Source organism: Schistocerca piceifrons, chromosome X (assembly GCF_021461385.2).
Source record: "Schistocerca piceifrons isolate TAMUIC-IGC-003096 chromosome X, iqSchPice1.1, whole genome shotgun sequence".
Taxonomy (NCBI): Eukaryota; Metazoa; Arthropoda; class Insecta; order Orthoptera; family Acrididae; genus Schistocerca; species Schistocerca piceifrons.
This window is the reverse complement of record NC_060149.1, coordinates 405,760,862-405,784,216: the sequence shown is the minus strand read 5'-3', so window position 1 is coordinate 405,784,216 and position 23,355 is coordinate 405,760,862. Positions and strand designations below refer to the sequence as shown.

Sequence of the window (23,355 nt, the reverse complement as noted above, 5' to 3'; positions counted from 1 at the left end):
TGTTGTGGCCATAGCTGAGTTAATGATTTGTGTCTAAAGCTGATGCTACTGATTGAAGATGACATGTTATAAAAATCTTTCATGCTTCTCTAAAAAATGCTGCAATCAATCACTCTTGGGAATGCTATTACTCCATATTACTGTAACAGTAAATTTGTAAACCTTATTCATTTCTTTGCTTTAGTGGCTAACATTCAGTAGCCAATATATGGTGACTTATTATATTATTATATTTTGGTGAGTGCTTTTAAGGCATAACATTATCTACTGGAGATTTTCATTGTCCTGTGCTCCACAAACAATGCATCAGCAACATAGCAGGCAGCCTTTATTTGTCTCAGCTGACATGCCTTCCACATAATTTCCAGCCATTTCTTCTTTATTCTCTCTCTCTCTCTCTCTCTCTCTCTCTCTCTCCATTCCTCCCTTTTGGGCATATGTTTATTTTCATTTTACTGTTTTTCTTTGCACCATAGCATTTTATGCTGTTCACCCCTTTCAATTAAAACCAATGACATTCATAGTGATGTTGCAGAGAGGATTAATTTTAAAGATTCCTCAATATCTTGATGACGAAAGTAAAGAACTTCAGTTTTGTCTTCCTTTAAGACAAATGTATATCAGCTAATGGAGATGCGATGTTGAACTGATGTCTGTCTCAGCACGTTCCATCTACTGTTACGAGTGCGACAGCTGGACAGACCCCCGCTGCAAGGACCCTTTCAACTACACTGCCCTGCCACGTGATCAACCTCCACTGATGACTTGCAATGGCTGTTGTGTTAAGATGGTCCGCAATGCACGATCAAGTGAGTTTTAGTATAAGCTTTCAAACTGAATGCTATGTAGAGGCATGACCATGTAGAGACTATACATAATATTGTGAAGCTCTATGAAATACAAAAAAATATACACTGGTCTTCATGAATTCAGTGCCTTGCAGAGTTTTTCATGTTAAATAGAATTTTCTACATTCTGTAAGATTTTTTACAAATAATATAGCACTAAATAACTGATAGCTTAAAGAGTTGTTCTGTATGGCTCTATCATAAGGTACAGCTGACTTACTTGATTACATTTTTCTTGTTTATAACAGGAAAACAATAATACAAAAATAAATATGTTACATTGAAGTTTCCAGTGAGCCTCTTGAAGACATATATCAAACAAGGAGATTGGTTCCACAGTTTTTTCTGTAAAGGATAGAGGAACTGTAAGGGAGGAATTAATAGTTATAAAGCACACATGAATTCACAGAAAGTGTTTTTTAATGTTTGAAAAATTTATTTACATTCAGTCTTTCTTTCATGAGTGGTCAGTAGAACTGCAGTTTTTTTCTATTAAATATGGAAGCCTTTACTTTTATTCCTATATTACAGACAACCTTTATATATTAATTTCCCAGAACTCCATAGTTTTATTTCCCTATCTTCTCTATATCTGCAGTTACTGGTACTTCATCACAAGATTATTTTTAACAAATATATAATGGTTACTGTTGACAAAAATTTGACTTACATTGCTTTGCACCCATTAAGATAATCTAACCTATCAGAAAATATTCGGTTCAGTTAGTTGTTAAATATGAGTGTGGTTTCTAAGTGGTTTTCATATTGTATTAGGTGAATGATAATTTAGTTCAGATTTTTATCTCTAATTAAAAAATATGTATAACATGAAAAAATGTGGAACCAAGATCCAGTGTTTAAAAAATGGGATGGGGACAAGTTCGTTTTTGTATAAGTTGCAATGATGTAAGTATTAATTTTGTTATAATAATAGGTAAGTCAACCAGTTATAGTTATTGTGAGAACAAGAGAAAAAAATATTACTTGCAAAAAGAAAACATAAGAATTTTCTTCTCTCAGTAAGTGTTATATTAAAATATTTAACACTACAGCTTTGAGGAAAGACATATTTTTTGTGTTCATTAAGATAATTTACACAGTCAGAGAAATATCCAGGCCAGTAAGCTGGTAAATCTAAGTATGGTTATTAAGTGATTTTTATGCCATATATTGCAAAAATCAGCAATGAGGTAAAACATGATAAATGTGTACAATCAAGATTCAATGTGTCATAGTTCTGCGGATCCATACTGTTGTTGTCCATTAATGTTTTGATCAAAATAACTTTGTGACTGACATTTCAGCAAGCTGAGTGCCAGAGGGCACCCAGTTCTATATTTTTCTCTTTCTTGGATGCCACATACCCACTGTGTTGCCTGTTTTGTACAAACAAACAGAGCCTTGTCAAAAGTTGCAGGCTGCACACCATCAATGCTGCCATCTGCAATCTGACAGTCACAAAGTTATCTTATTTGAACTAAAATGTAAATTTCAGTACTTTTTCATAACAGGAGGGTAACACTCTGTTGGTAAGTTAACCAATGTTACTTTTTGTGAGGGGAAAAAAAAAACAGAAATACATGGAAAATGAAATATGATAGTAGCTTTTCACATTCAGTCTTATACTCATTATTTGATGACTGTTACACTTTTGGATATACAGGTGGAAACATTTTCAGAAAAATCAATATTTACTGAAGCCCTTTTCAAACTTCATGAAATTAATGTATTGTATGAGGCACATTATCAGCATCATTCAGTCATTCTCACTCTTGCTATATGACTAAATGTTTCGAAGAATTACCCTTTAATACCCACATACAAAGTAACAAAGAATTTAAATCTGTCTCAGTTATAAGAATTAAACAGCAACTCTTAGTCACAAATGAGTTACTGCATTGTTTAGCTGATATTGCTGTTTAAGTAGATTAACTTGTTTTGATTTGTTGATGCCTTGCTCCTCATAGTAATCATGGATAAAATGATTTCTTTTTTGCTCATGTAAGAACAACATGAAAAATTTAAACACATTATTTCATAATTTAATGTAGTAATAGTATTTGCTTTGTTATGAAGAAACCAGTAATACTGTGAAAATTTGTTATGTGAGGAATAACTGAGGAAATGCCATAAGAGCTCCACATCAATGTGGAGATGCTGACTTTGATATGCATGTATATCCTTTACTGTACTCGCCTGTGTGGCATATCACTAAGCCTCCAAGTTCACCTTCACAGAAAGTTCAAATTAAATTATCCACTCAATTTTTCTTCTGACTTGGCTCTTCCTTTAGCTTTAAATCAGGCAGTTCAAACACCATATAGTATTTTTACTATTAGTGATTCTTGTCATGCATAACATAGTTCATTTCTGATTTTGAGTGCATACAGTCAGTTTTTACGTAGTTATTCCATGTTGTTGAGAATTGTGGCTAGAGGCTTCCTTATCTAATTGCACTATGTAGTATGCTTTTGCAGCCTCATAATAATAAAATACTCACAGATAATATACTATATAAACTCCTCATTGTTACCAGTAGGATATTTTGTATGTTATTAGCTGTATTAATCAGAGCATCTTATTAGTGTCTTCTTTGGTACTATTTAAAGAACTTGAAGTTACCAAATAGCAAATATAAAGCTTTTGGGTTTTCAGCTAAGTGAGTTAGTCAAAATAATGCCACATTTCAGTAAGTCTCATTCCCATCATCTTTGGGTGAAATGTTAAAATGGCACCTGGAACATCTTTATATAGGCACACCTGCAGGGCAGAGCTGGTGGGCTTAGGGGAAGGGCCACACTCAAGACTCAGTATGGTCAGTGTGACTCCACCTCATGCCTTCAGAATGTCAGAATGTCTCTCAGAACGGAGCATTCACAGTGTTTTATGTCCAGTAACAGGTCCAAAGCACAGTTCAGTGGTAGCCAATATGTCTATTTATGATGCCACAATTAGTCATAATCTCGATGGCTTCCTATATTATGCTGTTCTAAAATCCAATAGTTTTATGGAGCACATCTGATTTTCTTCCAAACAGTACTCAATGCCTGCCAATTTTGTCATTCTGTCCAAGGAAAACATATGTTGCTACATTCACCACTGGAGAATGCAGCATTGTGTCTGCCCATAGTACCACAGCCTGTACTTGCAATTAATTATGTAGCTGCCTGGTATGCACAGTCCCTCTGGCTCACTGGCTGAGCCAGCTAAATGTTCAGTCTTCTGCAGTTGTCCAAAAATTGTTTTAATGCTGTGTTTTTGTAGAATCCTTGTGTCTCACGTATGTCAGAAACACCAGGCTCTTGCTTCCTTCATGTGTTACTTCAAACATGCAAGTTGTGTGTGCTAGCTTCTGAAGTGATAATCATCAAAATGGTACATCATTTTGAACCTACCTTGTTGGAATTTGGAAAACTCTGTATTAATTCAACTCACCATGAAAGACAACAATATTATATTAACCAAACAACATGTACCTTACCATCAAGCAGAAGTAAGTGGAAGGGTGTAGTTTCCATTTATATTTAAATTCATGGGTTTTTCAGTCTCATACCTTATGACTGTGGGCTGCTTCTTAAAAACTTTTGTGTCAGACAATAGAAATCCATTATGAAATATATACAATAATTGAAAGAATTCATGAAATTTACTTTTAGTATTTACACTGTTTTGGATAGTTAAATTATACTTATAAGTAAATGTAAGGACCTGTGAGCATAGGAATTTCAAGTTCTCTGAACAGTCATCTGCCATGTGTTTGGTTATCAGCTTTTAGGAGGCCCATGACTCTGGCTGGCAGGTAAGGAGAAATTAATGTAGTCATTTCATAAATGAACCACTATAGAAGAGTGACACTGAGCCATCAGAGGTTCACACAATGCAGAGCCCATGGCCACAGCAGCGATGGACCACCACTGGTGCCCACTTAGGTTGCTGGCCAAACCAGGGGCCGAGATGGCAGGGACTAGGTGAAATCGCTGTGAGGTGGGCACTGGCAGGTGTCTGGGCCTGGCCAGTGCAGATGAAGCAGTGCACGGGACTGGTGGCTGTGAAGCAGTTCCTCTGGGCTAAGGTTGTTGACTGGTGTAAACACACATGAACTAGAGAATCTTTTGAGAGCTTTGGCGGGAGAAGACTGAGTGATATTTTTTCATCTAGGTTTTGAATGTATGAACAAGCTGCTCTGCTTCTCTACTGGACTTGGGAGGAAAGGGAGAGGCCATAACAGGCCAGATGCCACTCTTTTTAGAAAAATCTTAAAAATCATGAGACACAAACTGTGGGCTGTTGCCCATTACTAGCGTATATATCAATCCCTCTGAGGAAAAATTCTTTGAGAGGACCATGACCATAGCTGCCATGGACAGGCAAAGAAACACATAAGAAAATTTTGAAAAAGCATCAACTACTACAAGCTAAAAAGATTTAAGGAACAGACCTGCGAAATCAGCATGACTACACTCCTGGGGTGCTGGGGTATTGACTATTGTGAAAGAGAGACCCATGATGCAGCTTCATGGGCGATGCTCTGTTGGCAGGCTGTCACCACACACGCGACCTCATTGTCAATACATGTGGTGGTGGCCCATCAATTCTGTACAAGAAACACTCTCATGGTCCAGGTAGAGAAGGTGCATGACATCCCACTTCATTGCGGACATGATCATAATACTGGGCACCAACTCTTCTGTAGCCAACAGCAACACACCATCAAGAACTGAGAGGCGGTGGTGGAGAACATAATAATTACACAAGGGATCTAGTGCTTGGTCCAGTGATTTATCCGGTCAGTTGTGGTGGACAAATTCAACCACCTGACATAAGATAGAATTGGCCATAACAGCTGAGAGCTGGTAATTGGAAAAACCATCCATGGTGTGTTGGGCTTCTACATATAAATAGAAACACAACAGTTCATCCTGATCAGATACTGTATTGGGGCCAATTGTCAACAGAGAAAGAGTATCTGCATTAGTATGTTGTGCTGTGGGTCAGAAATGAGTCTCATAGTTATAGCATAACAAAAACAGAGCCCAGCATTTTAGGAGATGAGCTGCTTTGTCCAGTAAAGATGCCAAAGGATTGAAAAGGGAAACCAGAGGTTTATGATCAATAATCAAATAAAACTTAGAACTGCTTAGGGAAACAAGAAATTTTTTGAGCACATACACAGTAGCAAGGGCTTCTTTTATTACTTGCAAGTAGTGCCGTTGCACCTGATTAGGAGTTTTGGAAGCATACACAATAGGGTGCTCGGATCAACCCCCATATTTCTGCATGAAAATGGCGCCAGTGCCATACTGGGCGGCATCTGTGGCTAAAACAAGATGTTGGCCTAGTTGGAAGATAAGCAAGCAATGTGCCGTGTGTAATTTTGACCTTAATGGGGTAAAAGCACACTCGCAGGTTGGGGGACCTGTGAAAAGGAGCATCTTTGCTAAGAGAGCATGAAGTGGCTGGGACAATGTGGCTGCATCAGGAAGAAATTTATGGTAGTACGCCATCTTTCTGAGAAAGGCTTGCAACTCTTTGACGTTGGTAGGATGTGGTAAAGCTGTAAGTGCATCAACATAAAGGCTTGATGCGAGTTTGCAGGATTTCAGGACCAGGATAGACAATAAACATCTGAAATAATTGCGATTTATCCAAGTTACAATTCAAACCAGTGGCCTGTAGCACCATGAACAAGGCACGAAGGTTCCACAAATGTTCATCTGTTGAAGAACCTGAGACCACAATATCATGTTAATGCACCCTGACATGGAGACCATGAGTTGCTCCAGAAATCATTGGAAAATAGCAGGAGCACTAGCCTTACCAAATCACAGATGCTTGTATTGATGTAACCTGGAGGGTGCATTCACTATGAGGACATGTTTGGAATCATCATCATCCAGAGGTAGTTGTAAGTAGGCTTCTGACAAGTCTATTCTGGAAAAATTGTGGCCCCTGGAAAGCCGTGCTGAGTGTTCATCCAGAGTAGGTAAGGGATAGGTGTCAATAAGAGTCTGTGAATTTACAGGCACTTCAAAGTCACCACAGAGCCAAAGGATACCATTAGGTGTTTTGGCCATTACCAGTGGAGTAGACCATTCACTCGAGGAGACAGGTGTGATAACTCTCAAAGACATAAGTAAATCTAGTTCCAATCTGACCCGCTCCTATAAAGCTACTGGGACTGGGTGGGCATGGAAAAAAGTGGGTGTCCATTGGTTTCATTGTAATAAGAGCTCTGAAATTGGTAGCCTACCTTAAACCTCCTGAAAACAGTGATGAATATTCTGAATAGAGCACATCCAGTTCTTGGTGCAGAACTTGATCAGATACCAGATTCACTTCATGAGAATAGAGGACCCAAAAACTTTGAGGGTGTCTAACCCAAATAAGTTTTCAGTATTGGCATCATCCACTACTAGAAAGTTCAAATGCCGAATAACTGCTTTGTACAATATGGAAGTAGAAAACTGTCCCAATACAGATATTTGTTGTTTATTGTAACTCATCAACTGATGAGAGACAAGGGACAATGCCACTGATTTAAGATCCACATAGGTTTGCAAATTTAACAAAGTCAAACCTTCACCTGTGTCCACTTGCATTTTTAACATCTTGTCCATCACACATACTTCAATGTAGTGTTTTGTTGGGGCTACCATCACTTGGGAAACACTGTTCACATCCATGTTCGTGTCTGGTGAAAGAGGTTGAGAGCTGCAGACAGATGCAATATGTCCCTGTTTTCTCACAATGGTTTCATGTTGACCAACACTAAGGGTATGCAACCTGCTCATGTTGAACCAAACGATAAGGACATGACAGAAGAGAAGCATGCAGCTGCTGCTGTGACACTGAGTGCTGCTGCTGTTCAGCATGATGCTGCCCTATTCGGCATGGAAGCCGCGCTTGCACAGCTGCAATGTCATATTTCCCATGTGAGCTAACTGATGCTAGCTGAGGAGGAGAGGAAGAAATGACAGCTACTTCACACCATGCTTCTATCTGATTTCCTGGTGCCCTAGATACTTAAAAAGACTGAGCAATGTTCATAAAATATCTGCGAGATGAATTTTCACATTGTAAAGCATGTTCACAAACTCCCCTATCAGGGGCCAAGCATATTATGGCATCATGAATCACTGAATTAGTATATAAGTACCTGTGAGCCTCAGTAGCAAACTGGTAATGATGGTGGAATGGAGTTCTGCTGGCCAAGCTCTGTACAACTGTTGCAGTTGTTTTGACAACAGCAGAACTCAATGTAAGCAGCAACAACATAAGTACATTTGCAGTGACAATTAGTGAGCAACTGACACAGTCCATCAAAAGAGAGAGTCGCAGGTTCCTGAAGAGGAGCTATCTGACATGAAAGGTGATAAATATGAGGAGAAATCCATAGCAAAATCAAAGCCTTACACAAACTGGGGTTGGTGACTTCAAAAGCTTGAAAATGTTGCTGAAGGCATTATTTGCGCCCCAATCTTCTGCAGAATCATGTTATGGAGGAAACAGTTGGGAGAGGGGGAGGGGAGTTACATTAGCAGTGGTGTAACTTAGCACAGCAACGATGCTGCCAGTTGTTTAGTGCCACAGAGAGAGCCTTCTGCTGGTTGGTGAGAGCTCAATGTTGTTCAGCAAGAAACTGAAGAATTTCTTCCACTGTCATTCAGCAAGTGATTGAAGAATTTCTTCCACTGACATGTTGGCTGTTTATTGAACTGTGAAACAAAACATATGTAGTAGAATACCACACTCATCATCAGAAGTAACACCACCCAAGTTTTATTCTGCTTCCACATGAAGAGATTCACAGTAACACTAAATGAAGTATAGAACAGTACAACATATCATAAATATAGAAAACATCAATATACAATCTTGGAGGTGAGCATACAATAAGTAAGAAAGCACAAATGAGGTCAAGGGCCCTTGTATTTCATGCTGTATGATTACACATGCTCACACTATAGGGTTACAACATGAACATAAGTCCACAGAATCATAATTAGATACCAGTTGATCTTCATAAACATGTACATTAATGGCATTTTTTGTATCAGAATTGTTGTGCACTGCAGTCATCAGTCCAGATACAAACTCGATGCAGCTCATCACATTAGTTCACCTCATGTAAGTCTTTTCATATCTGCATAACTGCTGTATCCTACAAAACAACAGAACCTGCTTATTGTATTCAAGTCTTGATTTCTGTCTAAAATTTGTCTTTGCACACTTCTGTAAATTATCAAATTAACTATTTCTTCATGCCTCAATATGTATCTTATCGACCTACTCTTTCTCATACTCAAGATGAGCCATAAAGCTCTTTTCTCCACAATTCAACTCAGTACCTCTTCATTAGTTAGGCCCATCTGATACACCTGACTAATTTTCAGCATTCTTCTTCAGTGTCACATTTCAAAAGCTTCTATTCTCTTCTATACATTGTTTATTGTCGACATTTCAGCCCTGTTAAGACTATGCTGCAGACAAAACTTTCTGAAAAGTGTTCCTAACACTTCTAAATTTATAGCATACCTTAAAGTTTTTATTCCTTCTCTCTGAACGTTACCTCATTTTTCCAAAATTGCCCCATAGTATACTGCTTACTCAGTATACAGGTTGAATGACGTAGGTGATAGGCTACAACCCTGTTTCACTCCATTCTCAACTATTACCTTCCTTTCATGTTTCTTGAATCTTAGAACTGTGGTCTGATTTCTCTACATGTTGTAGATAACCATTAACTTATGATATTTAATCCCTGATAACTTCAGAATTTCAAGGACAATATTTCAGTCAACATTGATATTGATGTTTCTAAATTTACAAATTCTACAATTATGGGTCTACCTTTCTTTAACCTACCTTCTAAAATAAGTTGTGGGGTGAGTTTTGGCTTGCATGTTTCTACACTTCTCTTGAACCCAAACTGAACTTCCTCCAAGTCAGCTACCACAAGTCATTCCACTCTTATATAAATAACATACCTTGTGCAACTGTGACTTATTAAACTGAGGCTCATTAATATTCATAACTGCTAGCACCTGCCTTATTTGGTACTGTGATTATTACATTCTTCTTGAAGCCTGAGGGTATTTGCTCTGTGTCATTTATACTGTACACCAGGTTGAACAGTTCTGCCTTATACATCATCAGTCTCATCTTTATCCACCTCCTCTTTTTTTTTGCGTAATATTCTCGTCAAGATTCTTAATTAATGAAGCCCTTCTCTATACTGCTTTCATCTCTGTCTTTTCTTGTGTGCCCAGTGCTGCCTATATCTTATGATAGAAACATCTGATAGCAGTTCATAAAACACCGTATAAGTGTTTTATGAATCACATTTATGTTGTTCAGATGGTAGCAAAATAAATCACCTGCACAATTTCAGCCTAGAGTCAAATTATATTTAGCCATTATTGTTTATTTATTGGAATTAGTCCACAAATTTACTATTCCTAGTACTAGAAAATGAGAGTGTAAAAAATTGAGCACAGTGTCTTGAAGTTAATAACAATAAATCCCTGTGTGAACGTACAGTGTTTTTATACTCTTCAGTATCGTAGGCTTAAACCAGAGGCTCAGATGAGTCAGTGGAGATCTGGGGTGCAAATTTCTCGACCTCCGCTATCGGGTGGAAAAATGAAGGGTCTCCCTGAATAGGTCAGGTGTGCAGTTCATGCAGGAAGCGGCTACAAGGGTAGCGGAGTACGTGTGGAGTGCACATGTGGGTTTTTTAGGTTAGATAATTCCCTCCCCAGGCCCGACAAAATGCCTCCTGAGACGCGACAAGGTAGTAGTAGGCAAAACACAACAGGGAATAACAATATTAATGTGGTAATAGTAAATTGCAGGAGCGTCTATAGAAAGATCCCAGACCTGCTCTCATTAATTAACGGTCACAATGCCCACATAGTGCTAGGGACAGAAAGTTGGCTGAAACCAGATGTAAACAGTAATGAAATTCTAAACTCAGATTGGAATGTATACCGCAGAGACAGGCTGAACAGTGAAGGGGGGGCGTGTTTATAGCGATAAAAAGTGCGAAAGTATTGAAGGAAATTGACGGAGATCCGAAATGTGAAATAATTTGGGTGAAGGTCATGGTTAAAGCAGGCTCAAACATGGTAATTGGATGTCTCTATGGGCCCCCTGGCTCAGCATCTGTTGTGGCAGAGCACCTGAAGGAAAATTTGGAAAATATTTTGAGTAGATTTCCCAACCATGTTATAGTTCTGGGTGGAGATTTTAATTTGCCGGATATAGACTGGGATACTCAAATGTTTATAGCGGGTGGCAGGGACAAAGAATCCAGTGAAATTTTTTTAAGTGCATTATCTGAAAACTACCTTGAGCATTTAAACAGAGAACCCACTTGTGGCGATAACATATTAGACCTTCTGTTGACGAACAGACCCGAACTATTTGAAACAGTTAGCGCAGAACAGGGAATCAGCGATCATAAAGCGGTTACTGCATTGATGATTTCAGCAATAAATAGAAATATTAAAAAAGGTAGGAGGATTTTTCTGTTTCGCGAAAGTGACAAAAAGCAGATTTCAGAGTACTTGACAGCTCAACACAAAAGTTTTGTCTCAAGTACAGATAGTGTTGAGGATCAGTGGACAAAGTTCAAAACTATCATACAGTATGCATTAGATGAGTATGTGCCAAGCAAGATCGTAAGAGAAGGAAAAGAGCCACCATGGTACAACAACTGAGTAAGAATAATTGCTGCGGAAGTAAAGGGAACTTTACAGCAAACATAAACATAGCCAAAACCTAGCAGACAAACAAAAATTACGCAGAGCGAAATATAGTGTGAGGAGTGCTATACGAGAGGTGTCCAATGAATTTGAAAGTAAAGTTCTATGTACTAACTTGGCAGAAAATCCTAAGAAATTTTGGTCTTATGTCAAAACAGTATGTGGATCAAAACAAAATGTCGAGACACTCTGTGACCAAAATGGTACTGAAACAGAGGATGACAGACTAAAGGCTGAAATACTAAATGTCTTTTTTCAAAGCTGTTTCACAGAGGAAGATTGCACTGTAGTTCCTTCTCTAGATTGTCGCACTGGTGATAAAATGGTAGATATTGAAATAGATGACAGAGGGATAGAAAAACAATTAAAATCACTCAAAAGGGGAAAGGCCACTGGACCTGATGGGATACCAGTTCGATTTTACACAGAGTACGCGAAGGACCTTGCCCCCCTTCTTACAGCGGTGTACCATAGGTCTCTAGAAGAACGTAGCATTCCAAAGGATTGGAAAAGGGCACAGGTCATCCCCATTTTCAAGAAGGGACGTCGAACAGATGTGCAGAACTGTAGACCTGTATCTCTAACGTCGATCGGTTGTAGAGTTTTGGAACATGTATTATGTTAGAGTATAATGACTTTTCTGGAGACTAGAAATCTACTCTGTAGGAATCAGCATGGGTTTTGAAAAAGACGATCGTGTGAAACCCAGCTCGCTCTATTCGTCCACGAGACTCAGAGGGCCATAGACACGGGTTCCCAGGTAAATGCCATGTTTCTTGACTTCCGCGAGGCATTCGATACAGTTCCCCACAGTTGTTTAATGAACAAAGTAAGAACATATGGACTATCAGACCAATTGTGTGATTGGATTGAAGAGTTCCTAGATAACAGAATGCAGCATGTCATTCTCAATGGAGAGAAGTCTTCCGAAGTAAGAGTGATTTCAGGTGTGCCGCAGGGGAGTGTCGTAGGACCGTTGCTATTCACAATGTACATAAATGACCTTGTGAATAACATCGGAAGTTAACTGAGGCTTTTTGCGGATGATGCTGTAGTATATAAAGAGTTTGTAACAATAGAAAATTGTACTGAAATGCAGGAGGATCTGCAACGAATTGACGCATGGTGCAGGGAATGGCAATTGAATCTCAATGTAGACAAGTGTAATGTGCTGTGAATACATAGAAAGAAAGATCCTTTATCATTTAGCTACAATATAGCAGGTCAGCAACTGGAAGCAGTTAATTCCATAAATAATCTGGGAGTAGGCATTATGAGTGATTTAAAATGGAATGATCATATAAAGTTGATCGTTGGTAAAGCAGATGCCAGACTGAGATTCATTGGAAGAATCCTAAGGAAATGCAATCCAAAAACAAAGGGAGTAGGTTACAGTAAACTTGTTCGCCCACTGCTTGAATATTGCTCACCAGTGTGGGATCTGTACCAGATGGGGTTGATAGAGGAGGTAGAGAAGATCCAACGGAGAGCAGTGCACTTTGTTACGGTATCATTTAGTACGGTATCATTTGGTAAAGCAGATGCCAGACTGAGATTCATTGGAAGAATCCTAAGGAAATGCAATCCAAAAACAAAGGGAGTAGGTTACAGTACACTTGTTCGCCCACTGCTTGAATATTGCTCACCAGTGTGGGATCTGTACCAGATGGGGTTGATAGAGGAGGTAGAGAAGATCCAACGGAGAGCAATGCACTTTGTTACGGTATCATTTAGTAATCGTGAAAGCATTACAGAAATGATAGATAAACTGCAGTGTAAGACTCTGCAGGAGAAATGCTCAGTAGCTTGGTACGGGCTTTTTTTGAAGTTTCGAGAAAATACCTTCACCGAGGAGTCAAGCAGTATATTGCTCCGTCCAACATATGTCTCCCGAAGAGACCATGAGGATAAAATCAGAGATTTTAGAGCCCACACAGAGGCATACCGACAATCTTTCTTTCCACGAACAATACGAGACTGGAATAGAAGGGAGAATCGATAGATGTACTCAAAGCACCCTCTGCCACACACTTTCAAGTAGCTTGCAGAGTATGGATGTATATGTAGATGTAGATATCACATGAAAAATATTCCTTAAGGTTAAGAGTATGAATTATGGTTATAATAACATAAAAATCTTCTGAGTGTACAGCGACATCATGTTCTAAAATCTCAGCCACTTTATGGGTAAAAGTCACATTCAACCATGATGCAGTGGCCTTTGCCTGTGTGTGTGTGTGTGTGTGTGTGTGTGTGTGTGTTTGTGTGTAGAACTAGAGAAACTGATGTTCCATGTTGCTGGTAGGCACCCACTTAAATTTTCTCTTGACACTTCTGCTGGCTGTGGCATCATGTCACAATTTTAGAAAGTGTTGATTGCTTCCTTGTGGTGGAAGAATTGGAACATTTAATATGATTAGTTTCCTGTTGTGAAAGAAGTGGGGATTTGCTGTTACCTATTACCCATTCTGTATGAGCAGTGACTGGTGGTCATTGGTGATTAGGATAAAACTCATCATTCGTATGTGTATTGTTACATATTTGGGGAAGTAACGGAAACCCTAAATCCGAATGATTGGACATGGGTTTGAACCACCATCCTCCCGAATGCAAGTCCAGTGTGCTAACCACTGTGCCACCTCACTCAATAGTGTTTTTCTTTTCTTTTTCTGGGACACCCTGTATATAGATCTATATAAGAAATACCCAAATGTGCAATTAAATATATCTTTATTTAGCAATATGAAAACTTCATTCTATATCTAAATGAAATAAATTTCAAAGATAATCTATTGCTTCTTTTCTAGAAAAACAACACTCAACACTATCACAGACCAGAAGAATCTTAACAATGGGTTTAATAACTTGATAAAGTTGAACAGTTTCAAAACAGCTTCAAATTTTATTTGAGAGCAGTTATCTTTCTCCTATTATAATCTTGTACTTAAATTTACAACTTATGTGAAAGCAAGTCAGGATTTCTTCAGCAAATCAAAGTATCCCAAATTTCTCAAATGAAACTCCGATTTAAGTATATTTCATTTCATTAAGTCTTCAATTCCCCTGACTGATCGAGCCCTTCTTTTAAATTATTATTTCAACAGTCAAGTATAACAAATGAAACGGAGTATACAGAGGCTATGAGCTATAGTTTTGGGATCTCAACATTGATTCACATTAATTTCAAATAGACCTCTAATGTATGCAGCCTCATAAATCAGTTTGTATTTATCCATGATAATGTGATTATTCAGTCTTTGATGTTAATAAATTCCTCTAAATTTTACAACATTAATTGTCATTTGCACGATGTTTATTTGCAAATATGTTAGATTTGTGGTGGCTGGACTCACTGACATATTACGAATAAGACATTTCACAGTAGAACATCATTCTTGTACTAACAAATAAAGACATTATGTATCATTGTTCCACAAATCAGCCATCTTTATGCACAGATGCATAGTACAGAATGATGACTGTTAGCCCTCTTCCAGGTAAATATGCCTTTTAATCCTGGGAGTTTCTGAAGAGTTATTTGGCTTGCCTTAGACGCAGCTCTTTTCATTTGAGCAGAGAAGGTGCTTCTTTAATGGAACTGAAATATGTCAAGAAAGAACCTATATTAAGGGACCCATCCTGGCATTTACCTAAACTGAAAATGGAAAACCGCAGAAAGCCATTTTCAAGACTGCCAGCAGATGGATTCGAACTATCTCGCCTTCTTAGTCCACGGATTGTTAGCTCAGTTCCTCAAGGTTTAGAGGTACCCCACTCCATGAAGAATTTGAGGTCTGACGAAGATCTTTGAAACTCACTAATCGACCATGATCCACATCATTGTACTCAAAAACTGGTAAATGTGATGAACTGTCATCATTCCACCATCACGCAACATTTTTATGGAGTGAGGGAGGTTCAAAATTTGGGTTAAGGGTACCGCATGCACTAACTTCTTTTCCAGATGAAAATGTGCTCCGAACATAGCTCAACAAGTCCTTCACCTCAAAACCACATGATATTTACAAGCATAGAATTGAAAAGTTACCGCACCATTGGCAGACCGTTGTAAATAGTTAGATGGAAAAACACTGTGAACTTATGCATGAACCTATAAACAGCTGAACTCAAATAAAGTCAACAATGTAGAATAGTTGGTCCTGGCTGCAGTAGGAATATATTCACAGTTGAAATCTGTCAACGGGCTTTGTGACTGTCCATAGTGCTTATCCTTTTTCATCTTACGAGTGAAAACAAATTGTAACGGGAGAGTAAAAAGTTTCCATTCAATGGCTGTACAGTTCAGAATCAGTGTGCCACTCAGGCAAAATCACCGTGAGCATTGGGGCAATGATCCCATTGATGCACAAGGTTTAAGTTACCTGTCTGACAAAACACCGCGTTCTGCTGCATGAAGGAGTCGGTAATTGCCTGCTGCACATCTTCGCCCAACAGGAATCGTCAACCCTTGAAGCCCTTTTTTAAGGAACCAAAGGCATGATAATCACATGTGGATAAATCAGGACTAGATGGTAGGTGCTCAAGTGTCTCTCATTTGAGTTGGCGTAACTTCTGCATTATCTTTGTGGTACGGGGTTGTGTTATCATGAAGCATATATGATACAGCAATGCCCTCAAATGGAAACTTCCTCATCACCCCTCATATCTTTCAGTTTCACTATACAGCAACTAGGTTGTATGTAATTTCATTTAGATGATTGGGGGGAAGGGCGGGGGGGGTCATCAAGACCCCTTGGACCCCCCCCCCCCCCCCCCCTTTGGCTATGTCCTTGCATATCACTCCTCAACCAATGTTCACTTAATAATATAAGGCCTTTTTTAAGGGATCAAAGGCATGATAATAACATGTGGCGAGATCAAGGCTATAGGGCGGGTGCTCAAGTGTCTTTCTTTTCAGTTGGTGTAACTTCTGCATTACATTTGCAATATGAGGATGTGCGTTATCATGAAGCCTCAGCATACCTCGTCACATCATTACACAATGGTGGTTTTCAATAGACATGCTGCCCCATACACAGTCTTCATTCTCCGATGGATACCAAGAAAGGAATAACAGCATGTTGGTCCTGTTTGAATGAATTTGGTAATAACATTGCCATAGTTTACATTTCTGCATTTACTGCATGTGTGTTGGAAAGACACGATTGCCACATTAATCCCTTGCCCACATATCAGTGTTTATATACCCACACCAGAGTCACACTATGTTGCTTATACAATGCAGCAATGCCCTAAAATGGAAAGTTTCTGATCACCTGTTATATCTTTCAGTTTCACTATACGTCATCTAGGTTGTATGTAATTTCACATGTACATGATAATGGGTACCGATAGTAAAAATGTTTATTGTATTTTTCTTCCATAATTTTAACTTAGCTTCAGGTAGTGAAGTGAGCTGTTATGTAAACTACTCCACAGTACTTGTGGCTGGCTCCCACGCTATTATGGTGAGCAAGAGATGCCAACTTTCTTCCTTAAAACCGCCAATCAAAGGACCGGGTGCCGTCACGTGTGGTACACAAGAAGGTCAGTGAGATAGCAGCTGCAACAGCGGGTCTTCTCTCTTGCCTGCCAGCTTCCTTACCCTCTGGATGTGTCTGCCAGTTCTTCCTATTGAGGGTGAAATGCTCTTTCCGTTCAATGTGCGGTTCACTTCATAGCCATAGCCAGTTTTCATGAACGTAGTATTCCTCAGTGGTAGTTTTTGGGAATAAAGCCCACCTTTTCCATGAATTCTGGCATTTATTAATTTTCATGTAGGAAAAACACCCCACATACCTACCTGCTACCATCCTGACATGCACACATATAGTGATAGAGTGGAGTGAGGTCCAGACCCCTTGGAACATCCTTTAGCTATGTCCTTGCATCTCACTGCTCAACCACTGTTCACTTAAGCATATAACAGAAGCTTCCTTCAGTTCATCTAACAAGATTATTTCAAATTCATTGATTTAATTTGGAAATTATTCTACATACTAATGAAAGAGCGTACTCAACAAGCCTCTGCAAACAACTATCATTCAGTTAAATCTGTTCCTTGGTCATGGAACCATTTGAGAACCACTTGTGAACATTTTCCTCATTAGAAAATCTGTAACTGCTGTAAATCAGTTCCTGGATGTTATCATCTTTGGTAGATGTTCATAACCTTCTTCGTGATCAGATCACTCGTGTCCATGTGCCCTTGGTCAAATTGTTGACACCATTTCACTACTGTTGGATGCAACATTACATTTAATCCATGTACCTCCAGACTGTCATTGTGAACCTGTGTGCAATTTAGACATTTTACCTACAAGAATTGCACTGTCCCACATACCTCAACTTTGGAGTATGTTTCCAGTTGCCATGCCATTTCATTCACACACTGTAATTCACCAGATTTTTCCCTTTACTGTAATAATTCTGGAATAAACTGTTGGAAAGTTTTATCATAAATTCAATTCAATAAGCTTTATATTAGTTTTGTAAGGGCTTCCTGATCTTCTGTTCGATTCTCTTGGTTGAGCAGTCGTTAGTAGAGCATCTGTAGAAGGATGTAAAAAGCATGGTGTTGTCTGTACTGTCCTGTGTGGACTGAGGGTGTGTATGTGTTCTGTTCATTTCAGAGTGGTTTCAGAAGCATCAACTGCCTTGCAAGTGGAGTGGTGAATTTCATTGCTACACATTATCAAAATTTTGATTATGACTGAGCCTTTTTTTACCAATTTCTTCTAAGTTTGAGACATTCAGGTAACTTTCCTAAACATCACATGAGTGGCTCATAATAAAACTTAATTTGTTTATGTCTGTGCAGATTTGCATACAAATTAACCTCAAAAAAATCCTTTGGAATGTCTTACCACATACCCTTTGGTCATTACTGAAAGCAAGTCTGGTTTATGATATCAGATGTGAACTACTTATACATTGCTTCAAACTTCAATGAAAAGACACATGAAAGACAGCCCTTGCTGTATTTTGAAGTATGCATAGTGTTTTTGTATTTCCCTTACAAATTCATAGGACTAATTGCAGGGTAGATAATGGCTTGAAGAGAAGCCTATGTCTCTGCACATACTGTTATCATGAGATAAGAGCAAAAACTTAAAATAATGTTTCACTCTGCCGCATTTGCTGACTGAAAAAGCAGAATGCTGAATGTGCCATGTAAATACTCTATGCTTCACATGTACTTATACTTTTGGTATTGTTACCAGATTAGTTAATTGCAAATGTAATTATCAGAGTCATGCTAAGTGAGGAGGCTCATTGGTGAGACAATGGACTTGGGAGAACAGCAAATTAAATCGTTGACAAACAGTCCAGATTTAGATTTCCTTGGTTTCCCAACATCAATTACGACAAGTCCCAGTATGGTTCCTTTAAAAATGGCATGCCCGATTTCCATCCCCATCTTGAACTTGTGCTGCATCTTTAATCATCTCTTCATTGATGAGCCATTAAATCTTAACCTTCTTCCTTTTTTACCAGGGTCACACTAAAAACCATTTAATCCCTCATCCAGCAGAGGTAGAAGAGTTGAAAAGATAATTTTATGAATTTACTTCACCCCAATGGAGCCTATCTGTAACAGTAGTCAAAACATCACCTGTTCTACCTTATTGCAGTGCAGTCACACATCCAGAAGAATCTTAATGAAAACAAATATTTCTTCCTGTACAATGGAACAGTTTGCTTGATATATTGGTTCCTTTTAAAATAATATCTATGCAATTCTTCTACAAATCCTAGTAGATTGTAAGGCACATTTACTATCATACTGTGTACACTGGCATTATATTACTGAATTAGCTTCGTGAGATTATGTGAAGAAGTAAATTTATGAAACTCAATTATTGATTTTCTCATATCATCATCTCAAGAACTTCAGTTATGTTGTTGTTGTTGTGGTTTCCTGTATCATGCTACAGCATCAATCCATCAGTAGATCAGCATCCTTAATGACAACATGAGCCAGCCATTTTCCTTTTCCTGACAGTTCACTTGTGTTCAGGAGAAGTAAGATTCAAGTGTCCTTCCGGCCATCCTGATTTAGGTTTTAAATAGTTTCCTTAAATCATTTCTAGACAGCGACAGGGTGGCTTCTTAAACTGACCTGCAGCGAAATGCCTCCATTAATCTTGGCCAACTTAACATTATCTTTTAAGGTTCACATTAATAGATAAACTATTATATCAGAAGAGAGACTTTTTGAACCAACAGTCTCATGTCACATAATTCATAAATAAATTTCACCATGTACTCAAAAATGAAATGAAATAGTTACACTGACAAAGAATAGGAATGTCATTTTGAAAAGTATTACTCTCATTGATTACACCTGTTCAGAAATTTCCAGTATTTTCTTTTAAGTGCATTAGTCCTTCATCCATGGAGTGACAATATGAAACATTGAGGATTCAACAGTTTTCTTCATTATGGATGATATTTATCCAAAACTTTATAAGTATAATACAAGAATAATTTGTGGAGCCGTATTTGTACCCTTGTTAAGGTTTCTATAATTTCTATGTACAGAGTATCTGGTAGTCTTTCTTTGATTTACTGCCTAGAAGGGTTGAATATGAATAGAACAGGTCAGCAATATGTGTGTTGACTGTTGAAGTGAAAGTTCCCGCACTCTCATTTTAGTGCATGACAAAGGGAGTCATGGTGGAGAGATTAGCACATAAGAAAGTGTTAGAAATTTTTCCGTATAAAGAGGGATCATAACATTCTGTTATTGCATTCTTTTCAACCAAATATTTATCCAGATTTATTTAATATTTTCTTTGTGAAACTAATATGTTTGATCTACTGGTGATCCAGTACCAGTCAAATAACTGATCTCTCATATGTATCTCCAAACTACAGGGTGATTCAAAAAGAATACCACAATTTTAAAAATGTGTATTTAATTAAAGAAACATAATATAACCTTCTGTTGTACATCATTACAAAGAGTATTTAAAAAGGTTTTTTTTCACTCAAAAACAAGTTCAGAGATGTTCAATATGGCCCCCTCCAGACCCGATACTCCAACTCGTTCCACACTCTCTGTAGCATATCAGGCGTAACAGTTTGGATAGCTACTGTTATTTCTCGTTTCAAATCATCAATGGTGGCTGGGAGAGGTGGCCGAAACACCATATCCTTAACATACCCCCATAAGAAAAAATCACAGGGGGTAAGATCAGGGCTTCTTGGAGGCCAGTGATGAAGTGCTCTGTCACGGGCTGCCTGACGGCCGATCCATCGCCTCGGGTAGTTGACGTTTCATAACTAACCTTTTTCGTAGGACTCTCCATACAGTTGATTGTGGAATTTGCAGCTCTCTGCTAGCTCTGCAAGTCAATTTTCCTGGGCTGCGAAAAAATGCTTGCTGGATGCGTGCTACATTTTCATCACTCGTTCTCGGCCGTCCAGAACTTTTCCCTTTGCACAAACACCCATTCTCTGTAAACCGTTTATACCAACGTTTAATACACCACCTATCAAGAGGTTTAACACCATACTTTGTTCGAAATGCATGCTGAACAACTGTCGTTGATTCACTTCTGCCGTACTCAATAACACAAAAAGCTTTCTGTTGAGCGGTCGCCATCATAGCATCAACTGACGCTGACGCCTAGTCAACAGCGCCTCAAGTGAACAAATGTACAACTAAATGAAACTTTATAGCTCCCTTAATTCGCCGACAGATAGTGCTTAGCTCTGCCTTTTGTCGTTGCAGAGTTTTAAATTCCTAAAGTTGTGGTATTCTTTTTGAATCACCCTGTATGTAACATCATTGCTGTGAGATGTGCAGCACAGACTCTGTGGAGTTTGGAAAGTGAGAGAGAATTACTGGCATAAATGAAGTTATAAGTGTAGTCACTCAGTAAGAGCATTCCCTGTGAAACACTAGTCTCTGTGCTCAACTTACAGTTTTGTGCGAAGTTCAACTCTTCCTGGAAGTTTCAAACAGCACACACACCACCATAGGATGAGAAGTTCATTTTGAAAACTTCATTTTCATTGTAAAAATTTTTGGTAAAACTTAATTACTTGCTATCAATGACCTCCTTTAACAGTACTGAACCCTGTAAGACTCTTGTTGACAATAATTAATGCTTCAACATTTTTCTGGCTGTACACATCACTTAAAAGTGCTTAAAACTATGTCAACAATTTAGTAGTTTAATTATCCTGCTGGATCTTTTTGTGTACTCACAAGATTGTTATTCCAATATTTCTATTTCTGTGTTTGCTGATTTATAAAACAGTATGTTAAAACTAAGAATTTTGAACAATCAACAATGTTCCAAATCAATTACATTAAAGCAATAAATCACATTTTCTTCTTGTTCAAAAATTATGGCTTTATTATTATTCAAGTTTTCTCTAATCTGAATTTTCTCTTACTCTTTTTTTTGTCCTTGTACCATTTGGCTGGCAAAATTCTCCCTAAAACTTCACTTGACTAGAGTAGAACAATATTTCAAAATTTTAGTAACAAATGGTACTCGCACTGTTTTCTTTTCATTTGCTAGTTGATAATATCACTCCTCTTTATGCTGCTTTGGTCTAATTTCTATGATGTGTCACTTTTTTGAAAACTTGCTTTTCTTATAACTGCCAATTAGACACACTGGTAAAAAGTGATACAAACAAAATATGTTAGTTACACACATTATGATTATTTACAACTGATACTCATAACTGGTGGAAGGTCAGTAAGAATATTGAACATTAGTATTCCTATAAAAATGTGTTGCAGAAGGAGGATCTGTAATGGAAAGGGGTTATCTTCTACAGTAAAGGTAAACAAAGTTTCTGAAACACACATTTTTTTCTGTAATATTTACTACTGTCTATGTATATTCTGTGTAACAATTCCAAAATATGATTTTCAGTATTACTGATGCAGTTCCATTTCACAGGAATGTGAGTTGTTTTTCGATTACTAATAGCATTTATGTGTAACTAGTTTACTACACAGTAATAAAATTGTGATGACTTGTTTCATTACGTAGGGGGCTATATTTTAACAGATTATATGGAAAATTCACATCAGTGACTTGTCTGTGGCCAGCTAAAATCATTCTTTAGCCTCTTTACTATTTTGATATTTTTAAAATCACTTTGTCATTTTAGATTGATAGTAAATAACTTAGAGATGGTTTATTTTGTCTGCACTTATATTCACTACATCATAACACAGCAGTGTGTTCCTGTTGTTTATCTGGCATTTGTGGATTTCCTTTTATAAAACATTTAAGAGTGAATCATATGTAGTAACTTGTTCAAAAAATTAGAAAACTTGAAAGAAATGCAGATTTATGTAACAGTCAGTTTAACATTAGCTTCACTGTAGTGTACTAATAACAATTAAGATAGTATTCCATAGCTGTATTTTAAAATATGTACTTTTTCTGTATGGTATATCAGAGTACGAGAGTGTTCGGCGGACATGCACATCACAGCTACAAATCAACTTATTCATGGTGGATCACGTCTGCATGATGGAAAGTAGCGGCACGGGTCACATGTGCTTCTGTGAAGAGGATATGTGTAATGCCGCAGTATCCGCCCAAAACCTCACTCCCCCATTCCTTCTCTTCCCATGCGTTATGATAGCGGCAGCACTAGTATGCATGGTGCACAGATAGATACCTTAGATTAAACATGTAGACACTAAACATTCATGTGTAGATACAGACTTATTTGTGTGGTCAACACCTGATAAAATGCCT

The 23,355-nt window shown here is 38.1% G+C and overlaps 1 protein-coding gene across 1 annotated transcript in view; it reads left to right on the top strand.

The window, feature by feature from the left end:
* Nucleotides 1-23,103, top strand: part of LOC124721623 (protein quiver-like) — a 750,131-nt gene extending 727,028 nt beyond the window's left edge. The window contains exons 5-8 of the mRNA XM_047246682.1: nt 663-809; nt 22,380-22,422; nt 22,516-22,546; nt 23,051-23,103. Coding sequence (XP_047102638.1) covers nt 663-809; nt 22,380-22,420 — 188 coding nt within the window. The 3' untranslated portion in view covers nt 22,421-22,422; nt 22,516-22,546; nt 23,051-23,103. The remainder of the gene's footprint in view (nt 1-662; nt 810-22,379; nt 22,423-22,515; nt 22,547-23,050) is intronic.
* The last annotated feature ends 252 nt before the right edge of the window (nt 23,104-23,355 follow it).